Genomic DNA, 25,963 nt, shown 5'->3' with positions numbered 1-25,963 from the left:
TCAGTTTATTTTGGAATGGATGATCTGAAGATAATTTAATTTGTGATTCGGATTTTGGGAAAACGAAAGATTAAAATTTGAAAAGAAATGTTGATATGAAGAAAGAAGATAAACTTTCGTTATGATGAGTATGCTTTTGTCCCGTTTTCCCAAAGTAAGTTTATTAACACGTTAATAATCCCTTGGGCTATATTATACGTACATAACTTGGGATTAAAACCAATCTTAATGTAAAACCTCCTACTGATTCTTTCTTTACTATATGATAACATTCCATATAACCCAGTATCAAGGCTTTTAATACTACGTATTATTATTATCTCAATATTTTAGAATTATGAGATCACGAATGTTTATGCAAATTCAAGTTTTTATGAACAAAACTAAAAAACGTAAGCAGAGATTTTATTCACGAAAAATTATAGTGATTGTTATACCTTTGATATTTTATATATTTCCGTATATTGTATATATTCTTTACTTCTTCACATTTTACAATTTCTCATAAATGCATAAACATTCATAATCTACTAATTATATTAATTCATACAAATTTGGACGAAACACACAATAGCCATAAAACATTTCAAATTGCACGGTTAAATAGCTAAGAACGACGTTCTCGAGGAAAGTGCACACAATACGTAATTTCATTTGGAGAAACAATAATCGACTTACGCTTAACTATCCGTCGATCGGTGCTTCTAGGAGGACTGGCGGTGCCGATGCCACTCTCGAGCGGAGATGCTCTGTCGGTCGTATCCGGCGACAGGCTTCCGGAGGAAATCTCGTCCATGCTCTGCAGAAGATCTTGCGACGACGACGACGATCTATTGTCATCGTCCACGGTGTCTTGCGGCGAGCCAGGGTCCAACGTGCTCTCGTCTTGCAACGATTGCGAATCCATTTGCGATTCAGCTGCGAACATTCATTTATAGACCGGAATAATAAATCCATCGGGCGAACATCCATTTCTCAATGTTTACATTTTTGCTATTGAAATGAACGTACGATTGGTACTTGATGGTGAAAACTGATTAACAGGTTAACACTATGAAAACTGGCTAATTACATGATTAACTTTTGTTTCTACTGGGTTTATGAAATCAATTGTTGTAATTACGGACAATTATGATGAATTTGATATCTATTGTAAATCAGTAGGATTGTATACCATTCCAAGCTTTATTTAGAGCTTATTATATTTTCTTGCAGCTCATTTTGTCAAAAATAAGTTATATCGTATTTATATGTGTGATTTATCTTTACTCATTTCTAATTCAATTTCAATTATCGAACTAAGAATAAACAATATTTTATTAGAGATCTTCAAATCCAAGAATTGAAATACTAATAGAAAATTTATAAAGGAAAAGAAATCTTCTAATTCCTAAATGATAAAGCATGATAATTAACAATGTTCTTTTAGTTCATACTTTCTATTTGAAATCCATTTCCTGAAAAATACACTTTCTTGAGTTGCATCGCTCTTATAGCTATCAACGATATACGTATATAACATTAGTTAATGAAATATTGAAAGTAGCCATAAATAAATGAGAAAAGAACATGCCATAAATTCACTCCTTCCGTAGGTTATCGTGTTTTATTGGTACTGGCTATTAGTCGTGAAATACGGACAGAAGTAGAAGTTCAAATAACGACTTGATGGAGCAGGAAGAACGCTCGAATAAACGTGAGAGTTACCTCGTGGAGAGTCACAATCACTGACCCATGTGAAGCTGGAACTTCTCGAAATAGCTGGCGAAGTTTGCGTGGCCATGTCGGCACAAGTAAGCGAATCCATCGGTGGGCTGTTCGGGCAGCATGAACCAGAGCCATTTCGGATCTTCGATAACAGGGATTGAAGAGAAATCGGTAGCTGAAAGTGTTTCACTTCGTTACTCGAAGCACAGATTTGATCTTGTTACCTGTAATGTTCTACCGTCGACTTTCTGCAACCGGTGATCATCGAACAAATAAATCTAATTCCGACTTATTGAACATTTATTTTTCAAAATTTCACTTTCGCGTATCTGTATTTATTAATATTTCAAATATTGCTGGTAAAATTATTGAAAATTAACTATGTACAAAATATTATATAAAATTTTTTGTGAAAACCAACATCAGATCTATTAAACTATAATATATGCTATATTGAAGTATACAAAATAATTAGAAGTATATAATATCAATTTTAAATATTATTTTAATATTAACGCTAATCCTAAAAACAAAAATTCCGAAATTCCGAATATTATTCCGATAGGTTTGATAGCTCCATTGATATATCGTACGATCAATTTTATTCTACGAATAAAAAGGAAAGTAAATGTGACGCATACTATAGCTCATGATACTAGAAACGAATCTTCAAAAAAGTAAAAAAGAAAATTCATAAATGCTCACCGAACCAGATCTAGAATTCTGTTCATCCAGTATTTTCTTCACGTCCATATTCTCCACTCGGTCAAACTTTCCACTATCGACGCTTCCTATTGAACCAGCGTGATCGTCTTTCGGAAGATCGCAGCTAACACCTACGTCGTTCCCTCTTGATCTCGAAAGTGAGAATTTTTTCAAATCTACAGGACTAACTTGTCTCACATCCTTATCAGACTCTGACAATCTTTTCGCCGATATATCTGAACGTAAAGTCAACGGCGAAACGGCTCTTTTCTTCGAAAGACCTTTGGAATTGATTTGGCCATTCTTCCCCTGCAATGTGTCGTTCTCCATATGAAGAAAATCTTGATCAGGTAACGAGGAAACTCTGACGAGAACGACATCCTCTGTATTCTCGTGAAAAACAGGCGCGTGTTTCTTCCACAGAAACTTCGAAAATGGGGACTTTTTCTCCTCCGTTGGCGTGACTGGTGCCGATTTAGGCCCGTTACCGTCCAACGACCTCGGCCCAGGCGAATGTATTTTATCCTCATCCAGGTCATAGTCGGGGTCCATCGCGTTTTGGTCGTCGTTGCGCCGAATTCTAGCCAATCTCGGCACTCTCCTCCGTTTCTGGTTCGCCAAATTCATCGGCAGGCTAGTCTTTCTGTGGGCGTCCAACCGTTGTCTCGGTGGTAATTTCGCGCTCGACTCTTCTTTATCCATGTCGATACCGAGCAAATTGTACGAGCCGATCTGCGAAGGTCCAACTGTTTTCTTTTCATCGACTTCTTCATTGGTCTTCGAACTTATCTCTACATGTTTCTTTGGTTGGTCGTAACTGTTTCCAAGGTACTTGGCGCGCGAATCATCTTCTTCCTCTTCCTCCACCGCACGTCCGCGATCCAGTTTTGACGATAGACTAGAAGTATTTCGATCGATCTGCCCGTGATCCTCCATGTAGCTCATAAATGATGAATTATTTGGCTGGTCGTAGTCGGTGTTCAAGACATCCCTATGGTATCCTCGTTGATATCTATGTGCAACGATGATGCGTTGCAGATCTTCGGGTACGCTTCCGCTCTTTCTTCGATCGTTCTCCGCGGAAACGATCCGATCCTGTCGCTCGTCGTAGTCCGAGCTCAACAGGAAGCGATAGGCTGTCTCGTCGCTGAACAACTTTCCATTTCGTCGATCACGGTTCTCCTTGTTCGGCCGGGACGATGATCGATCGGTGCTCGCCTCGCACGAGCTTCCAACGGAACTCTCGCTGTCCGATATGCCGAACTCGTTCAACAGCTCCTTGTACTGCACGATCCTCAACTCTTCCTTGTTCCTCTTCCGCTCCAGCTCTTTCGTCAGCTCGTTGATTTCGTTCGCGATGATCGTGTTGAAGTTCGACCACTCGCCGATGTCCTCGACGGCGTTGCAGGTCCTGCCGGCGGAGTTCTGTCGTCTGAACGCGAAGCTTTTTGGGGGAAGCGATTTCACGTTGCACAGATCGGTCGTCGCGTAGCGCGTTGCCTGCACCGGCGCCGTCTGTGGGGGATACTTTGGCTCGCCTTTAATGATCAGGGGAGTCGACGGCGCTGACTCGATGATTTCACCAATTTCTTCCTGTTGAACAGAAGTAGAGATACGTTAATGATACGTTAAGGGCAACGGATGTTTGATGGGAGAAAACCTTGGAAGTTTATTTTGAAATATTCATGGATGATTGGAAGTATGAGATTGGTGAAATTAAGATCGATGAATTTCTTAGAAACATTACAATTTTTATTAGACACAATTTTACAAACAATCTTTTCTGGAATAAATCAGCGTGGTTGAAGCGATTTGAATAACTTTTTGAAGAGCTTTTCAACCACCATCCAAAAACTACTTTCTATTAATTTTTAAATACTGTTATATCCCTGTTGCTATATCTCTTCGCTAGGCAAGAATACAATCAGAGAAGGTAACGAGTAGAATGAACTTATCATCGCCAGACACGAAAACAGCGAAGAAACGACATTTAAATGAAAGGAAACCGTGTACGGTATATATATAGCCGTAGCAAGAGTTGATGGGATCGACATTGGCATTACGATTCCTTCGAGCCTCATTTCTCTCGATTATGTTACAGCAACTGTCAAAGATCAATATTAATATCCGGAGAAACGGTGCGTCTTGCAACTTAATAACAGCGCCTCACATAGAACGTCGAACTGAAATGTCAGCTAACGAAATCACAATCGAATACAGATTGCAGGCTGAACGTCGAAGAGATAATAACAGCCTATATACCTAGATACAGTTTCCTACTCTGTGCAATGTACATATTTCTAATCCTTGAAAGTAAAGAAAACTTTCAGTTGCAACGCGTCGGTATCTCATCGGCTACCATCGCTGATAAATCTTAACGCGAGAAATGGAACTAATTCGTTTGAAATAGCTAGTGTTGAAATCGGTTCGACACGCGTATAAAATGGTTTATAATGAAGTAGTTATGTTGCTGACAGTAACGACACGAGCCTCGATGATCCTAATATACGTCGTAGAACGAAAAATCGAATGAACGAATGTTATTCTTTTCCCATTATTCTCAACCGACGTTGGCTTACGGCTGGCCATAGAAAGTGATGCTTCTAATTTATGAGCTGATCTTCGCCGTAGACAAGGGTCAATTAACCTCGATCACCGGTTTAGAAACCTGTTCAGTTTGTACGACACTTGTTCGACTTTTCTACTCGTTCGACGCCTGCTAATCTTATGGACGCGTTTACTGATCGGTGTTGCCTCGGTTTCATGACACCGTACCAGCCGTAATGGAAGTGATTTCGAATAGTTAAAAAGGTTATGTAAGAGATAATAACGCGGCATGGTGGAGAACTTGCCCGGTTAATGATGATATAGTGTCTAGCTGGCGGCTAACGCTGTAACGAGGACCTTACGTATCGCGCCGCTAACGTGGAAACATGAAATTCACGTGTAACTGGTGTTGCTGATTTTAATACAACGTCGCTGAACGTTCTGAAAACGATATTTATTACATCGCCACGAGTTATAGACTCTGATGGATCTTGCTGCTTTGCGTTTACTTCCGATATTTCGATTTTTAAGTCACTTTCACTTTCATGGTTTAAAAAATGAATCTATTTTCGTAGAGTGTTTTTTATTTGTATTGATAAGGTAATAGAGTGCGACTATTTGTGCAAATTCATATTTTTTTAACAGTCATAAAGAAATGAAATTTGAATGAATTTCTTCGTGTCTTACTTTTTATATGTTGGCAATACCATACCATAAACTGTACTTCACTTCTGATATTTTCCACATTTTTGTATAAGTAAATATATAAATTACATTTTAATATATATATAATATGTATTTTACGTATGCAAATACATAATTCAAAAAATGACCTGTTTCGGTATAAAAAAATTACAAAATTTTCAAAATGTAGGACAAGATCTATTCTCCTACAATTAAACATTTCGATACAACTTTCTCTCCAAGTTTTGACAGTTTGTCAAAACTGTTAATTTTCACCTAGTGCGAACGAGGCTAAGCTTCCATCCATCAAAAACTTTCGAACCGTTAAAGTGAAACACTAGAGAATCTAGTATCTCTAGCAACGAAATGAAATAAAAATAAGAAAAATTTTTCTTTGTTCCAAGCTCATTAATCATTAACTGCATACTTGTAATAGGATCCACATGCAATTTTAGAACTTACATGTGGCCAATGAGCCGCATCGATCTCACACGTTCTTTTTCCCACCGAATGCTTGTTCGTCGACCCAATAGTCATTTCTCTCTTTACTACAGTAATATTTTCATTTTGCATCATGTCAAGCATCGTTATATATTTCTTTAGAGAAACGTATTCCATGCTCTGTTTATTTAACCCCTTCAGTAATATAGTTATACGTACACAGATCCACGTTTTATAGTGGACAGCGTCGCAGCAAAGACTAGAGTAAGGAGTAAAGCGAATGTCTATTTAAGTCCTGTTTCTATATAAAAACTGGTTCATAAAAACCGGAATTTGCATTAATATCTAGAATCTACCCATTACCCATAATAAAATTTGCTCTGCGTAGGTTTTCACAAACTGGTTAATACAAAAAATATTAATTTGAATTTACACTATTCGAGGGCAATTCGACTGACTCACGTTTTATAGTCAATATAAGCGAATCAAAAGATCGCATCACCTTCGACGTACCAGCGATCTATCAACCACGCATTCTGCTCGCTATGGCGCGCGTAATGAAAAGCTTGATTAAACCTACTTGCGGCTAGGTCGAATTGTGATCTCGCGGCTCAGATACCGAGGTGCTGATACGCGCGTCTATCATTAATCAAACGAGCGAATAATATTCGTGCACGCGTTCCTTCTAAAGAGATCCTTTTAATGCGCCGGCAACGCGAACCCATCGAACTCGAGATGAAACTGAAAAATTGCCTCTCCTCGTTCGATCGTCTTCGTATCGCATCTTTCACCGTGAATTCTTTTTCCACCTGCACAAAGGAGCCTTTTCATTTGTATTTATTCCGTTACGAAGGCGCGTCTCGATTTTAATTACATTCTCTTACACGTCGGAATTGGACTTCGAATTATCTTTAAGTAACTGTAAATTCAATTTATACGAGCTTACGATCGACACACGGCCAATTCAATGGCGCTATCGTACGATGATATCAATTGCAATCCCTGCTGCGAGGATGGACGGTATTTTAACATCGAGAGATCTCAGAAGCGGACTATATAAGTGCCTACCTTTGATTCGTTCGTTGGACTCGATCGTGTTATCTGGTACGTGAATTTTGTTAATCGCAAAATTGCCATTCACTCGTCCTTATAATGAATGGAATCTAATTATTACACTAGCTAATTGAATTTGTACCATTTGAAGGATTTCTTGGAAATCTATTTCTCAATCGCTCAATAATCGAATTATTGAGCTAGAAATTTAGATGATGAAATTTAATCAATTAATTAAAAAAAAATTAAAAAGAAATTAAAGAAATTTAAAGAATTGAAAAAGATTAAGGAAATTAAATTAATATTTTAATCGGAATTGTTCCATTTTATAAGATTTCTTGGTAGTTTTATCTTCCATCGTTTCAAATACCTCATTCTCCTATTTACTATATATTGTCAAGCAGATTATAATAGAATTCTATTTATTTGAACCTATCGTGGAACAAACAGCTCATATACTTAATAGAATTTGATTGATTTTCCTCGTTATTCACAGTATCCAAATAAGTAGCTTCAATCGACGGGAGTTTAATTGAAACATTAAGGGTCATCTAACATTTTTGCAAGATTTTCATTCAATTTAAAATATTGATTTCTTTCGTTGAACATGATGACTCTGGAAAGAAATGCCAAAGATTTCTTTAATATTTTTCTCATTACTCATTCTTTTTCCATGTAGATTATAAAATTCTACGAAGTTTGAAGAAATTTAAGTATTTACTATACTATTGCGCTTCTTAAGCCAAACTTTGTATTATCATCGATTTGTATAATTAATCTTTTAAACTATTTATCTTTTAATAAATTTGTATACCTAGATAAAACAATACGTACCTTAGATACTATAATTTACCACATTTTCAATAATATTGCATTTATACTATTTTTATACATTATTTCACTGGACGCATAGCGAGTTAATTAAGAATTACCTACAATTTCATTCCAGCAGATAAAATCCAAATAAATGAAATTTTATCGTGAATATTTTCTAACAAAGAAATGAAGTTCCACTGTAAAATTTCATTACGCAAAATAAATGGAATATCGCGAAATAGCGCTTCACTGTAAATGGAAATTGGACAAACGAAGTTTCACTGTAGTTTCCATGGACAATCGCGGTCAGATGCATGAATTAAGCGGCTGCAGTTGCGTCAGCGACGCATCGAAAGGAGAATTAGTGGTCTGGTGCGATCGTTTAAACGGTAGAAAGATAGATACATTGGAGTACAGATTAGTCACCGATAAGAATCCGATGGACAACGCAGTGATAGTTATATTCCGTTGTCCCACGTAAGTCAGCTGCTGACTTCGGGCGCACAATGCAACACCCGTGTCAGGACAATGGGAAGCTCGTGCTCGATGATTAATCGCTAGACTGGTTATAATAATGCGAACCCGCAGCCAGAGAAGTAACTATGGTTTTATTGCGATAGGATCGAAAGCCGAGACTTCATCGCTACGGAATGAGAGATGTTCACAGGCTGATCGTAATTAGATGAATTGTTTAATTTGTTGTAATTTTATGATTTCTTTTTTTAATGGCCTGTATTGTACTAGAATGTTTCATAGACAATAAATAACTTGAAGACTGTACAGAAAAATGTAATGTGAGTTATTGTAGCTTTACATACATTAACCAATTTTTTAAATAATGTTCTTGTATTAATATCCGTCTATGCATAAGGTAACTAGAAATTGTTTTTTCATTCTTAAATATAGTAAAAGAATATAAACTTTATTTCGAATGAAAACCATAAAAGTATCCTGTACTACACGAAGAATATGAAGATTTCTTATGACTAAGATTATTCTTCTACGATAGTCATTGTCATAGCAATTAAGCAAATAACCACCTTGTGCAAGAAAATTCCACGGACGTTTCTCTAATCACTTCGTTATCCGTGCAATCTCGAGCAGGAAGAAAACGGTCGCTAAAAGCACGCGAACCGAGCTTTCACATAAATATCAGCTTGATAAATGCACTGGCGGCCGCATTATGGATGGAGAATATTAGAATGGAATCGCGATGCCGATTGTAGGCGTGCATCTGGTTGAGATTAAATGCAATACCAATCAAGACGATTCACAAGCACTTCCGTGTCAGACAGTGGAAACATTGCACCGTTTTAACGACCGACTTTCCTTTAATTGTCTTTTGCAATCAACGTTCAAATTGAACGTTTGAATTTGTGGTTAGACAGAGGATAAGTGAAACCACGGTGAAATCAAACCATCTACCTTAAAGTTTCAATACCAATGCGTAACCAATAAAAGTATTCGATTGGAAATATTTATAAAATATTGAGAGATGAATTCTGTTAAGTTCAATAATAAATGTTCTATAAACAATTGCAACTGAAAGTAAATATAGAATTTCACAGAATGGACTTTGCAATCTGCTTAAGTATTGTAATGCACAAGTTAAATTATGAGACATAAAAGATTCGATTTTTTATTTTATTATATTTTATGATTGTATAAGGCACCAGTGTTATACACTCGAATAATAATTTTTAACTTTTCAATTTACCGTGGGACCTATCAAAATGATTGAAAACCTCTTCGTTCGAAGCTGCAGTATTAAAGGATATAAATTTTAAAGTGAAATGCCATAGGGTGCTTCGAAGCCCCTTTGCAGCTGTTCGAACAATAGAAAATAAATTCAACCCGCTCTCTGTAGCGACAAATGTGAGAAGCGAAAAGGAAAGTCTCTTCTATCAAAAGAGGGAAAGTGCAAACACGAGGTAATATACAAACGAAATTAAAACCAATTATATGTGCATAAAGGCAACATTGTAACGGTATTCGAAACATTCTCTTCAAACCATTAAGTTTTCCTCTTTCTAAATAGTAATCTTATCCTTTAAAATTTAACAAAAAGTATTATTTCGTTATTAACTATCGCTAATTATCAGACATTTAGTATATTCATAACGTAGAGTACTTATGAAAGTTTTACGTTAGCATGTATTAGTTTTCTTTTATTTTAACCCTGGAGGAAAGGTCTCCTTATAACCAAAAAATTTTCTGTACTTCTTTTCCTATCTTCTTTCCTGTCATTCTTTGTGTCTTTCTTCTTTTCTTTTTTCCCTTACCGACCTTCATGCATTTCCCCTTCTTCCTATTTTCTTTTTCTTTTTCCTATTCTCCCTTCCTTCTCTTCCATTATTCGTTGCGATGTAGACCGCGAATATTAGATATTTATAGTGAGCGCGTTTTTCACATTATATGCATTTTGCATCCTGTATATTTATACACTTATAAATTCCACGTCCATGCAAATGAATAAACATCTACAGTTTATTTATTACCTCCTTTCTTTACATTCTCTGCCACCCTTTCTTCTTTTTTTTCTATTCCAAACCTGTACTTTCTTTCCCTCTTCTTCTCCCTTCTGCATTTTCCCTTCTTTCGAAATACACACAACATATTCGAGACATTTCGGTCAGATTCGAACCTATTACGAACATGCTTAATCCCATCTCTAGCTATAAGATGAATACTGGAAGAGGGGAATGAAATAGTTGGCGAGCGAAGTCGCGTTCAGTTATTAAATCACGATTGTACGTGATTCATAACGGTGCTCGTTGGGCAAACGATAAAATTTTAAATACACCATTGTCCCGATCGCTATTAGCGACCACGGTCTCGCTCGTACATCACCGCGTATTGGCGTACTCACGACTCGCGCGATATTTTTCTTCATCGCGCTTGTATATTTCCGCCTTTAGCTGAGCACAAATAGAGATATCTAGGCATACTGCTATTATGGGAGACGCCTACAAAGTCGACGATATTACGAAACGGCAATATCTTAACCTCTCTCGAAGGATATTGGCTCACCTATACCCATTAACATAAACGTTATTTAACACGCTCGCGCTGAGAATGCGTGCCAATGATCCGACTTGTACAACGTTATAAATTAACGATATGTACTTATGCTATGAAAAATATCTCTGTTTATTCGCTTGTTGGCAACACAATTTTCACGTTTCATTGAGATTTTAATAGAGTAAATTTTTAACCCGTTACACACTAAATTAATTTCGTAGCTGTTAGTCCAGTAACATATATAATTATTATTACTTGCTATCTCATTGTTTCATATTTTTTGAGAAATCATATCCTGATAATCAACACAACTTCGAACCATTGCCTCTAAAAGCTAGCAAACAGGCGTTACACGAATTCCCAGTTATAGATAACAAGAAATAACAAGATAGTATTCAGTGAAACTTTCTGTAGGAGGATGTAATGCATCAGTCACCGACCGATTCAAGTAACACACAAACGAAATAATTAGAGGTCCGACGACGAGAAGGCTAGACCGCGAAGTGACCTTTCAATGTCTACGGGGATTTCACCGTGTGTCGGGGCGAATCGGCCTCCTTTAACTCGCCACGGTCGTGGCATGCGACAAAGAAAAATTAATAAAGAAATATCCGGAGACGCTCGTTAGAAGAAGCGGAATCCGGTTGTGAGGAGTCATTCGTGTATGAGAACCGCATCAAAGTCACCAATATACAACATCGACCAGTCCATTAGAGTTTTTATTAACGTCCACTGGTGAACAGAGAGACAGCGTGGCCGCTAATGACACCGATCGCTTCCCGAGTCATTAGTTTCCGCGAAATTTTCCCAGGGGCCGTGTCATCATACCCGAAGCAAGCTTCACGAAAGAAGAAGAAAAGACAAGAAAAAAAAAGAAAGAGAAGGTATAGAAACACCGTTTCCAACAGGAGAAAATAGGATTTTTCAATGTGACATCTGTAGACATCGGCAATTAGCGCAATTTATTTACTTTCACGGCTTAATTTAGCACCTTCGTTAGCGTATTTATCAAACCGCATGGAAACGTTTATATCGTCATTAATGCGCGGTTCGCTCATGGTACTTTCTTCCAATAGTATGTCCGTTACGATTTGCCGCATAGAAACCTATAATCGCATGTCTTTTATCGATTCTTGGTTATATCTGGAGAAAAGTTGTTTTTAGTACGTTTAGAAGAGGGTTTTACGATCGGGATATTCTTTTTAATTGAAAAGATGGCAATTTCTAACAGTTTGAGAGGATATAAAAATGTTGAAAATATATATAGGCAGTTAATATCAATAGTAGTAAACGTTTCTATCGAGTACTAAAAATCTATACCTTTTTCTCATTTCTAATATTTAATTATTTGATACAAATGACCTCTAATGTTATTTAGGTATAGAGCTGCCTCCGTTTTGCTCGGAAAAATAAGATATGAACAGGTATATTGTAACTGTTATAAAAACCGTACACTGTATGACTATAGAAATATTAAATTAGACTAAAGGCACGATTTTTGATGATATTTTTCGAGATTTCGATGGTACTATTGATATCAAATAGAACTTCGTGTTTTTATTACACTCGTGTACAGAAACCTACCAGCAAAACGAGGTAAAAAGGAATTGAATTAATACGAAAGATAATCACCGATTTAACAGAACATTAATTTCCGGTAAATGAATATTAGAGGATTTATAGCGGCGCATAAATTATCGACTAACTCCGCTTGTCCCAGTAACAGAATCATTGCACGACAGCTCAATCCTACTCAGCGTGCAAGAAAACGTCCATTAAATTTCCATCAACCACTGAAAAATGATTTCACCGCAGCCGTCGTTCTGCACTACATTTCCAATGGGGCCTCTTGATCGAGTTTTTGCGCAAGAAAATGATATTTTCATTACACTTTCACCAACAGATGACGACTGATTCTCGACGATCGGCAACGTACCATACGTTTCAATCAAGAATGTCCGTTTCCCCTTCGCGGGCATACAGAAAGACGAAGCTGTGCACGATCGTTTCTGGAAAACTAGGACGTCATTCGGTCTCTAGGGACGCGACGATCATCGCTACGAGACTCGTCCTACCAGCCCGTGACCTGCTACGTTTGAAACTTTTTTCTTCTCTCTACGATGAAAGCCGCCTGCCCGTCGAACGTACAATATCGGAACGTTGTAGCAAGGCTTTGAATTTTGATGATCAATTCTATCTTGACGTTTGCTCTCGACGTGATCTGAATTACTCGTCACGTTGTTAGATAAACGAATTTTGTGCTCTAGATGGGCTCCTTGTCGAGATTTCTATGAATTCTTAGTTCAAATCTTCGTAAGAACAGTGTCAATCCGATTTCATGGAAGTATTGTTTGATAAGATTAACAAGACTAGAAAAAATTCAGAAAGAAGGAAGTACAGTGGAATATCGCTGATGTGGAAAGTCTATACAGATCTTCAAACATAGAAATTCATGGTTTTCGTTATCCGAATTAGAATGGAATGAATTCCTAGTTGAATTTATGAACGTACATTCTTGTAATTAGACTGTGGACGTTTGTATAAAATATTTAAATATACAAAAATGTACACATATGCCCACATAATACAACAAAATATCCAAAGTGGACATGCTGTTCGTATTATATTTCTTTAATTGTATTCATAAAAACAAAAATTTGCTTAGTCATTGGTACTCTAATCACAGGAGACACTAAACATCATTGGCTGTTGTAGTCAAAACGAAACTCTCAAAGGAAGTCCCAAAACTTGAGAATCCAACCAGATTCTCTCGCTAACTCAATATATTCAGAACTAAGCTAACTATTGATCTTCTCATCAGTTCCACACATTGAAAACTAGCAACTCATACACTATAGTAGATTGACAAAAGTTACGACATCGAATTATGCTCCAATAAAATACCGACACTAATTGGCAGATAAAAAAGACGTTAAACGACACGGACGGAATTAGTCAAAGCAAATCAAGGTTTCAAGCAGCAGTTTCCCAACTACAGGGGCAACTAAAATTTATAAGCGAGACAGAAACTCGTTCGAGCTTAAGTTGCGACACGTAAGACGCATTCCAGGTAGGAACACGCGTCGTCGAAGAGTCGAACGCTCATTCGTTCGCGTGGAAACATCAATCTTCCATGTTCGGTGAACGATCGACATCTCGTGTCCAGCACCGTCGATTATATCGTTAAATGCGGGGCGCCACGCAAGAAAATCCTCAGTAGTATAGACGTTCGTTGCACTTGTTCTAAATCTCGAAACGAAACTGGAACGCGATTTACTCCGGGGACAAGAGCGAAGCGCGTCATCGTGTCTTCGAGATCTGCTCGCGTTCCATCACGGCTAAAACGCGACGAAAGCCAGTTTCTGCTCGTTATGCAAGCGTACTTTTTTTTCTATACACTCGTTCAGAAAATTCTTTCAGTTAATTGATTTTGCTCTTGGAGTGCGTGGAATTTTTAAAATGTGTAATGTTCTTCAACGGTAGATTGATTTCTGAGTTACGAAAGAGAGCATAAATTGTAGGTTTTTGATATGAATTAATGAAGTGTTTAGAGATTTAGTTTCCGAAAATTTTGCAGACTATGAAGGAGGAAAAAAAAATAGGAATGCAAGTTGGATTTCTTAATATTTGGAAGACTGGCTGACATTTTTGTTTTAAAATATGTTATTAGCGATATTAACTTTATAGTACACGAATTTTTGTTCGGTTTGCTCATCGAGACACAAATAGTTAATATATTTGGTGTTTACTAAAGTTCTTCATTATCCTTAAGAGGAGTTCGCATTTGGATAAGTAAATTTGGATAAGTAAATCAGATGTAACTTCTTAATTTCTTTTGGAAATACGAATTGCTTCCTTAGAAATTAAATGGAAGATTTAACTGAAGTTCAATTTAACTCTCTCAACTTTCTGATTAGAAATAAGAATAGTGTGATGTGTTGGATTACATACTTATATTGCAACTGTCTCATATAATTCCAATTACATCTTTATAACGATACGAATGTATTTCGATGTTATTTTGCGAAATTTCAAATAAAGGTGAAAAAGGAGCAAAAGGTCTATATTATCATTGCATTCTCCGATGTTCTCAATATCAGGGTGAAAACAATGGGCCACAAATTGTAAAACGAAAAATCGATCGACAACAGAGAGGCGAATTCGTTGAAAACCCCTATGGAATCGTGCAATTCACGCACGGCTAAAAATCCATTGGATTTCACTTTGCCTTTTCATTATGTCGTTCGTCCAATGAACCAGGCTACCCACGTTTAGTCACGCTTGCCAACTGGAAGATAAAAAAAGGCGAAAACTGCAACGACAGTGAACGAATTCTAAAGAGAACCAGAAAATTCTAATCATTTGCCTTGTTTCTTCTTTCTTCTTCCTTGTCTTTTGTACTTGTGCTGCGTAAAACACGAATAAAAATTCAATGAACTTTTTATTTACGTGCAAAAAAGAGTCGATTGGACATAACATGAAACTAGACAACTTTGCGTGTCTCCAATGGATTTGCCTTCTGTCGAAGGCAATTAACGAATGGCACGACGTATAATCGCTTTCCAATGATCAATGATTCGAGAATTTGCATCCAAACAGCTAATAATGTAAAGGTTTAGATATTTTTATTGCAAATCTTCTTAATATCGGGTATACCTGATTTAATGTGGGTCATAATTAATAACAGGAAAAATCTCACGGATGATGTTGACTTATCAAATTCACCTTCCGCAGAAATAACATTACATATAATATACACCAACCTAGTTTAAATATGTCGTAAATTCTAAAATGAGAAATCGATACTTCTATACGGCAAGTATTTAAATTTTTTAAATAAAAGTTGGTCGTAAGCAGAAGTAATATAACAAGATCCATGAAACTTGAAACGAAAGATGGTCTGAAAGCAATGGTAAAATTGCACATTTCCCACCGTCACGAAATAAAAATTCGAAGCAATTTCTCGAGTACCCTAGGCGAATGAGACCACGATCCGTGTGACCTGCTGGCATGATACATGAAACAGCATTTTTTCCTTCCTTTCGATATTTTTCGCCTCGAGGATGAACGAAGATCGTACCAGAAAGGAAAAAGAATCTCGTCGATAAATTTTCACCAGTTGTCATATCATGATATTTTATTGCTATTTCGACCATAAAACAGCCTTATGATGATCGTGGTTGCATTCATCTGCGTCTATATCAAACCGGAACTTCGATGAAAGTGCACCGACAGATCTTCACTTGAGTTTACTATTAGGATTTACCTTTGACCGGTTTCATCGCAAGTCTCTTTTAGTGGTTTTTCATCGAATGCAATATCTATTATTAGGAATGAGAGTTTGTTTTTTTGTTTCATTAAGTAACGATAGGTAAGTGATTAGAAATTTGTTGTTACGACTTTCTTGGAGCTATAATAAGGTCTAAGAATTTTCTTCATGGTATTCTTGTAAGGAACAATCTTTTGTGGTTTATTGCTTGATTTATGTTTTCATTAATTTATAATGTTAAAAGAATTATGCTTTTATGCTGGAAGTATTAATATTAATATCTAATATGATTGTGATATTAAGTTGGTTAATAATTACTGGACTTTGGAAGTTTATATATTTATAGGAAAATTGAAAATATAACATTGCATAAGTATCTGTAGTCTAACAATTGCTTCTAATTTTTGTTGAAAACATGTCTCTCGTTTCTTGCTATTTTTATTTTACGTACATTACTTTATTGATTTCGAGATACGTCAAAAAACATTAATTGACTTGTAGGGTTTTCAGTGAAGAATTCTATAAAACAGGTAGAATTGTTCAAATAGTGAGAAGCTTAACGATCGCTTTTTCCGCGGTGCTCGAAATTCCATGTAACAATAATTGCGTTCTTTGTGATACAAAAAATTCAATTCGCAAGTAACAAACACCTTACAGTTTTAATAATTCGATTGTCACGCGTTGATTTATAAAAGAAAAATGATACACTGTATACTGAGAACGATGATAAAATAACGGTAAATGTTATAAACCATAACGATTATTCTTAATTAACCACGTGCAGAAATTACACCTAACGGACGGCCTGTGAATTTTATGAATATCAGCATTATCATAAAACGCCATTAAACGCTCATCGGTGGAACAAAACTCAGCGTTCGAAAAATCGAAGAAAAATCATTTGATGCGTTTTCATTCTTCGTAACGATAAAACACCTTACACAGGTAGATAGAATAATATAAATAATGTCGAGAGCAAATATAAGCTACGATATCGTCTTTGCTTTTTAAGCTAGAATGATTTGTCGAAATTTTTCTTTTAACAAGATCTTTTCAGAAAATATTAAAATACCATCATTTTCTCGCCAATATAAAAATCAGGAAATCACCGAAAAACGTGACATTTCTCGTTCCCATACAAAAATATCCAGTAAACAATATTACACAGAAGCTTACGAGAGAGAAGGAACTTAAATTTCGTGCTGAGTTTCAAGATCGATCATCTCGTGCGCGCACCGACAGCCACGAGTAAAAATGTGAAGTGTACTTTCAACTGCGAGTATTACGTAAAAGTCTTTTCAATGATCGACCTTAAACCCCGGTCCGTGTATCGGTTTCAGAATGTGTTACAAACTCTGCAATTGAGCGCATTTGTTTGATTATGTATACCAGTTCTTTCCGATCTCTTTTGCGCACCCGGTTGCATGTAATGGCCTTCCTGATGGCAGAGCAGAAGCATAATGCGATTATAGCCGGCGTACCTCGTAACACAAGGGAATACAACGTGTAATTTCCGTCGATGGCCGATAGAAAGCTGAAAGAGCTGCACGGTCGACCCTTCACTGGCCGCGTATAATGACCAGCCTGACATGACGCGATCATCGTTCTTGATTCTTCATGACGAGAAAGTGTTTGGGGTGTGTGCCATTCTTTCTTTCTTTCTTCGTTTCCTTTCGTATTTGTACCAGGTTTATGCTGTTTGCTGTCACGGTCACCAATAAGGTACACCTTTTTGTCACCATGGAAAAAGAATGCGTCTGTCCTTTCTTGCGTTATACGCGCCGTTTTTATTCATCTGGCAATTTGCGATGATTCGCAGATTTGTTCGCGTGGGAATTAAGGACAACCGCTTAAACGTGAAGAAAAGAATTTGTTCATATTATTAGTAATATAGAAGAATAGTTTAACAAATAGACATGTATTATCATTCGGATAATGCATCTAAAATACCCATTAGACGTACAATAATAATCAACTCGCAGTAATTCAGAATGACGTCAGTTATCGGATGGAACATTAATATCAAATTTTTCTTCAAACGTTAAAGCAGATGATTAGGCCACTGAGTGTTTTATGAATAAATAAGACATTAAATCCGTTCTTCTGCTATCTAAAGTTGTAAGATTAATACCAGACATTTTGCAGATATAAATTTAGCCAAATATCCGCCTACTCGCTTATCTTCCCAAAGTTTTTATTTCACCCCCGAACAACAGAAGCAAATAATCGTTCTGTTTTCTCCAAACCGATCGAAACCTGGTATCCATTTCCTCATATAGAATTCAGATACAAAAGGATCGCGGCCTACGCTGCAGATTTCTTGGTAAAAATCTCGAATCCCCTTCGCTTTATTTATCGATCTGGTTTTATCGAAGCTGCGCGGCACGTCTGCGATGCGCTCACGGATATACGCGCGCAGCCACGGATCCGAGCCTTGGGTGCGTATTAATGGGTCACAGCACGTGTTCCCCGTTCCGCATATGAGGCGCGTCCGCGTACACGTATGGTAAACGGTATCTTATCGGTTTCGAAGCTACGGGCGTCGTGGTGCATGCTCGGAGCATTTTAGCTGCCGACGCCTCCCATAGAACAATGTCCCTCGTTAAAAGACTTTCACACGGAACCTTATGTCACGTATGGAACCGAGACTGGACACGAATAAATCATTGCTTTCCGCGGTACGTTCGTGGAATATATCGTTCCGCTACGCCGTGCTCGGATATATTAACAGGGAATCGGTAACGATCGATGGCGTGAACGTCGTCGAACACATTGAGGATTTGCATGATGTGTAAGTAATGCTGCCTGTTGGGAGGAAATAGAGAGTCGAGACGTAATATAAATTAATAGTAAATCACCATAGGGGAAGGTTGGCAGAGGTTAATCTACAATGAGATGAATTTATTAGCAGGATATATAGGACTGTGCGAATATTCATAGTTATTAGGCTACATGTGATCGTAAATTTATATTATGGTAACTGATTGTATTTTTACGGAATAATTGGATATGGTGTACTTGTATTTTGTACGTATTTTATATAATATTTGGATATCATGTAGATATAAATCTGAGATAGTATAATTATATTTTGATCTCAATAAAATTCAACGTTAATTTGGAGAGAAAATTGAAAAAAGCACGACAAATTCTAAACATCTAATCCGCTTCGTTTAGTATCAAGCACGTAACTACTTCTTTTATTACTGGATGCTAGATACCTATTACTACTCCTAATGCTATACTAAAACGTACTAAAACGAAGTTCTTTCAACACTATATAATCATGCATCACCCTTACATTATGCTTTCACATCGAACACGTTGCAGGTAGAAGGCAATTAATTCGTCATCACACGCATAAATCAACTTAAACGATTTAATGATATCGCGTCGGGAGGACTCGTTGTGCTGCTTCCTTCGCTCATTTATCTTCGATTCCGCTCCCGCGAAGTCGAAGTCTTTCCTTGAATTAAAGCAACACTCGCGGCCGGGGGAGTCCCATCGAGAATAATTCGTCGGAATCGGAACCTCCTCGACAGCTTTCCTGCCTTTTTACGGGCAAACCAAGGATCACGACTCATCCTCGGCGCTTACGGTTTGGCTATCGGTGAATCAAGGCCGGCCATTTCATCGCCGGGTTATAAAACCTCTTAAGGAACGGCAACCTGCTTCCGATGTCGAAGATAAAACGATTGCAAGCGAGCAACCTGCGCTTTAGTGTAAGAAAACAGTAATCGACAACAAAATATCGGATCGATCTTCCAACTCTTTGACGTTAGAAGGGAGAGCTACCTGTGTTCACATATTCTGAATGATGAGAAAATTAGTTAACTTGCTTTTTGAGTTGCAAATCTTGGGCATAATAATTTGTTTATTTAGTGATTTTCTATCTTTTCACGTATTCTTTCATTTTTCTTAAAAATAGAGCATATTTATATTTGCAGTTGATTTATCTTTATTTGTTTCATTCCGTGATTATTAACATTTTTGATTAAGGGACTCGATTAATGACTTAAGTTTATAATTCAATTGAATTTCCAATTGTGGCAGCAGATATTTTAAAAATAAATGAGTTTCAGATAGTTAATTGCAGTCGTTACAATGAATTCTTCTCGCGAAATAAAAATTTTATGTTTATTGCTGAAAAATTATAGGAAAAATTGAATTCTTTCCTACACCCACTTATGTTCCCATTTTGTATATAATTTAATTTATCTCTGCATAATTTTATAGGCATTCTCGCTCAAATCATTCAACTTCACCATCGTAATATGTGGCATTGTAAAAATTCATCACCGCTAAAAAAAACATACTGTGGCATTTTCAAAGATTTACTACACGCAGACTTAGAGCTTCGAATGCTGCGCGCATTTGACGTTGTATATCCGCTGTTTCAGATCGCCTAACGCGAAATAGGAAAAATAAATTGGATCAAGATGGATTAATCTCTATGACAACCTCGATTTTGAAATAAGAAAGCATTTAAATAAAGCGACTCTTCGTGAGCGACCACGGACACCGACGTATTGAGGATACTTTTGGATCGTTTTAATTTTGATTTATGGCTGTTCATTTAAATTGTTGCGCAGCCGAGGAACGAAAACTGTTGGAAACCGAGAATGGCCATTGAATATCACCGATGACGTTAGCAGTTGAGAATTTGACCATTTTAATTGGCTTAATGAGTCGCTGCGGCCACTGGCCTCAAACAATCCTAAATTATTCTAACACGTAGAATATTTGGAGGACTGTCGTTGACGTGCATTGTGGTTCACTAAAATTTCGCTGAATTTCATCTTCGACCAACGTTCAATAAAATGTGCCAGACTTGCTCATAGCGTAAATAGAATTTGACGGTGAACTCTCTGGTGAAATGTGAAGATCTCTGGAAGTAATGTCGATTCATATAGTGTTTTGTTTAATTTTATCATCTGAAAATGCTACAACTACAATTTCACAAAAGTGTATTCTACAAAAATTGTATAGTTTTATGGGAGATAAAAGATTGAAAAATATTAGTGAGGCTAGAAAGAAGATAAAAAGAGATAACTTTTCCTTAAATAGGAAAAATTGCTTGTATATAATAACCGTTTCGAAGACGAACTCTATACTCTATAATACCCAATTCTTAAAGATCATGGAAGATTGACTAAACAGAATTTTTCCTCTAATTTTTGACGCGGACATTATCAGTATGGAACTTTAAATATTTATACTTAAAAATATACGCGAAACGTACATGAAACTTTATTGTAAGGGAAATATTTCTGTGATTCCCGATCTATTCTGTAGTTATTTACGTACGTTCCTAGTTCCAAACATTCTACGTTGTACTTCAATTTTGTTAATTACAATTAATTACAGACATCACAATGCCCACAGAAAAGTAACTATAAATGTATCATTAGAAACAAAAGCTCCGTGCAATTTGTTCCTATGTGTGTTCGTTTCAAAATGTTAATGAATACGATCCAACAAAGTTGTCGAATCAATGACAACGACAACTGAACGTTCGTCGAAAACCCACGCAAATTTCAAATGTCATAGCGGTGCACGTAAACCTTGCAACTTTCTGCCACCACTACCACGTGTATTGTACACGCAGGAAATGAAGTTTTTAGACGTTGTCAATTCCGCTTTTGTACCCTAGTAAAATCGTTCAAACCGATGACATTTTGTTTTACAACGAAACTTAACCTTTAAATGCATAGTATTACTCTTTTCCAGTTGATCTGATCCCATTCAGCGTCCTGATCCTATATTTCTTAATATACAATTCTTTCGTCATGTATTCTATATTCACAATATTAGGTTATAATATACCTATATAAACGAATAGATAGAGCGTTTATCCATAAATAAATTAGTTTTTGTTTTGTAATATTTACGAACTATAATGCAAATGTTTCAGTATTATTCGTAACTATCCCTTTCTATATTTAGACTAAAATAATTTTATATATATATAATCATAATATTATATATATGAAATAATATTATATAATATTATATAATCATAAACACAAGCAATTTATTATTTAATATAATATGATTAACGATATTATTATGTAATATAATACTCCAGTCTTAATTGCATTTTCACTATAATTAATTTCTGATTTGTTTACATACACGTTCTGCACATGTCGCAGCTATTTTGTAACTTTTGTGTCAATTAAAAAAAAAACCAAGCAATAAGATGACGGACCTTTCTTATTAACTTTCATTTTATCGTTTCATTGCACATAAATTAATAATTTCAAAATATTTTACATTTGGAGGAACTATACATTTAAGAGTTAAGTACTGTTTTCGTTCGTAATAAAGTCGTAATCCGTTGGCGCGAATAATGACGAGTCTCTACGAAGCATTTTACAAGATCTCATAATATCGTTTACAACCGTTTTCCACGTTTTACAGCGTTTGCTGTAATTACAGGCTACGATAACCTTAAAGGTATAACACGTGCGTTCGAACGATTGCTAAACACTGGCTAAGTTTCAATGAATTTTCACGTACTCACCGTTAACACGTAAATCTGTTCTAACTCTCATTTCCTTTAATTTCTACGCTTCGTTAATTGCACGTTTGGATTGTATAATTCGATCGTAGTTCGCTGGCAATAGGTAACACTGTTCAGTTTCAAAATTTAAAGCGATTGGCAAGGACAAACGAATGAGCGGTTTGTTCGCTCGATACGATTAATCGAATTAATCGGCAATAGCGACCGATCTGCGTCCGGCAAGGTACGCCAGAAAACTAAAGAATCGCACCGGTGCGTGGGGACGGCCTTTCGCCAGTGGTACGAGACCAATTCTCAGCCGGTTAAAAAATGGATATGTTGAAACTGCCTACGAAAACATGTCGGGAAAAATTTATCGATTGAATAATTCATAGGGTTATCTTTTGCACATCTAAAATTAACGCCACGTACGTATAAAGGTGGGTTTAGACCAAACGAGCGAATACTTCTTCCAATTCTTCCCCTCGCGTTAGTAAAATTAAAACGTAATCGAGCATTGCTTCGCTTAAAAATCGAACACTCCGAATGCTTAAAGAATGCTCCAAAAATTTTGATTTCTTGATCGTTGTGACGAGTCCGAATGAAGACTAGAAATAATTATTGGACAGTCTAGACACTCGCTCTAATCTCTGCGAACATTCTCTCACGTTCGCAGTGAAGAAGCTTTTTTGCTGTAAATGGGTTTACGAACAGATTGCTTGATGACTGTTTACACCAAACGAGCATGGGCGAATGCTCTTGCGAACACACCTTAATATGTATGAGCCACTAATGAATGATTCGCAACGAGTCGTATTGAAATGACCGCTATCACGATTCTGAATAAGTATAAATATATTCGAAACATCCAATTCCGTTTCGTGACATAAATTGTTTTTTCATTGTGGTAAATTGCAGGCGATTTTTATTCCTTTCGTATGGTATAGTGATAATTATAAATACGAAAGTACCTATATAGAGTGACAAAAAATAATTTAATCGAGATACATAAATATTGTTCTATAGCTAGAAGAATTCTTTAACATCCTCTAATATCAATGTTTTTTGGAGGTAAATTATATTTATCATTGCCTAAAATATAAAATCATCGGGGGAAAAGTAATGGCGATATACGTATCCAATCTACGTAAAGAATAACTAAAACATACATAAAAACTCCTAAAATATCAATAACTGTATTGCAGGTTTTTACGCGATTATGTATTTTTATCGAGATAGTGAAAGAAACAGAATCGATATAGAGATTTGTTTTATTCTTCAAATTTTCCACAAATGCGTACAAATCGGCGAATTTATCAATAATTAATCCTAAATATTGATAATCATCTAAAAAAGAAAAAAAAGATACTAGCAACAGTTGGAATAGCAAGGAAGCGGCAAGAAAATCAAGCGAAACCGACGAATAGGTAAATCGGCCAGCGGAGATGGCAGCGAACGAGAGGAGAGAATCTCGATCGCCTCTCACTCCTTTCGAGAAACTGGAACCACGAAGGACGAGATTTATGTCGCTCGCCTCCGCGACAACCGCGGCCGAGAGCTGAACCGCGGTTAAACCGATGCTCACCTTTAATTGGCCGTGAAACCTTCCCCGTGCGAGCGCGCCACGGGACGATTAACGACGCATCTAGAACCGGACCGAAGGTGCTGCACTTGAGGAATTGCCGATCACCTCTATCCGAGAGAAAGATATTCTTGATGCGTCCAGGTTGACGTGAGACATTCATCATCCGCGAGGATGACGATACAACTCGCGACCGGTGCTTTACCTGGGATGGTACGCGGTTTTGAGGTCGGTTCTCCACGTCAAACGCACAGATTTTATTTTTTGATTAAATATTCGAAACACTTTATGTGATTATATATCTTGTGTTAATTATTCGAGCAAATTGTGTGTGATGAAAATTTAGGTCAAGTTCAATTGATGTTTTATGACCATTAATTTTTTCAATCTTTAAAGTGGTTTTTGAAAGCAAAATTGCTTTTATATTTTGATTGCAGTGCTGAGAAATGTGCAAGAATTTTTAATGCGTGTGGTCTTCGATGTATAAAGACATGCGTAGTGGCAAGCATAAATAGGGACACTTTGTTCTCATGACTTGAAATATGAAATATGTGGTGCCAATTTTTATATTAATATTATTTGAATAATTACAATAGATTAGATTAAAATAATTAGGTAAAAATATATCTGAAACATATAATTGAAAAATGTAATTTCAAACATTAATCTCGCCACTATACATAATTTTTTTTATTAACAGAAAATCATTTATTGTTTGACTTTACAAACAAGGATCTCAAGAAATTGTATATCCTCAGGCTATGTGCACTGTTCTCATATCCATCCCTATCGTAATTGACTATTTTTCCCCGTGTACGGGCGCGTCATTCTAATTACCACGGGTAACATCTCGTTATCACACGTAACATCTGCAACGCCATTACTTGGCCCGTTCCTTTCCAATGAATTATTCCTGCTCGTTACGGATGTAACTGGTCAGACCATATCGTATCGAATAATATCTTCGTGCGTTGCGAATGATTTTGAACGATCATAAACGAGTCTCTGGTATTTTCATATCAGAAAAATATGGTTATAAAGAGAATTAATTATAGTACTCTTAGAACTTAGAATTCGTATAGAGAACAGCTTGTGATATTATTGAGAGGAAAAAATACTATTTCTTTATTGTTCTTCGATAATATTTCTATCTTTAATTCAATCGGTTGCATATCACAAAACACAAATATGTGTTTTTGATTGTAAACCTGTAACAAACGTACAAGTCATTGACTAAATTAACCGATTTTTATTAAGATGATAATATGGTTTTACGTATTCATTTACTTTCGTTGCATATTATCTCTTCTGAATTAAAATCATCTCTGTATAGTATATTCAAATACACACATTACAAATTGATAATTTTATTATTAAAAAAAACATTTCTAACAAATTTTTCAAGATTTAGTTGTCCGAATTATACATGACTCATACCATAAACGAGGCTGTCACAATCGTGACAGGTCGATGCCGACGATTATAGGCTAGGTTTGTCGCCTTAGCAATCGCGATGTTCATTAAAATTCTCACCTTAACGGAACACCATCGCGTCGTTCTAACGACGAAATGGTTCTCCGACCGAGTTTCTTTGCGGCAGCTTCGCCTTTCCGTTCGGAGGTTCAAAGAATCG

At 36.5% G+C, this 25,963-nt stretch overlaps 1 protein-coding gene across 3 annotated transcripts in view; it reads right to left on the bottom strand.

Annotated features, from left to right (window-relative positions):
* The window catches only part of LOC126919809 (rho GTPase-activating protein 7), a 349,492-nt gene that overhangs the window by 223,096 nt on the left and 100,433 nt on the right, over nucleotides 1–25,963 (bottom strand). For all 3 annotated transcript variants that reach the window (XM_050729401.1, XM_050729403.1, XM_050729404.1), the window contains exons 3-5: nucleotides 2,413–4,005; nucleotides 1,708–1,882; nucleotides 679–918 (exon numbers count right to left, since the gene is read on the bottom strand). In XM_050729401.1, the coding sequence (XP_050585358.1) occupies nucleotides 679–918; nucleotides 1,708–1,882; nucleotides 2,413–4,005 (2,008 nt within the window). The remainder of the gene's footprint in view (nucleotides 1–678; nucleotides 919–1,707; nucleotides 1,883–2,412; nucleotides 4,006–25,963) is intronic.

This window comes from Bombus affinis, chromosome 8 (assembly GCF_024516045.1).
Source record: "Bombus affinis isolate iyBomAffi1 chromosome 8, iyBomAffi1.2, whole genome shotgun sequence".
Classification (NCBI taxonomy): domain Eukaryota; kingdom Metazoa; phylum Arthropoda; class Insecta; order Hymenoptera; family Apidae; genus Bombus; species Bombus affinis.
This window is presented reverse-complemented; position numbering and strand designations above follow the sequence as displayed.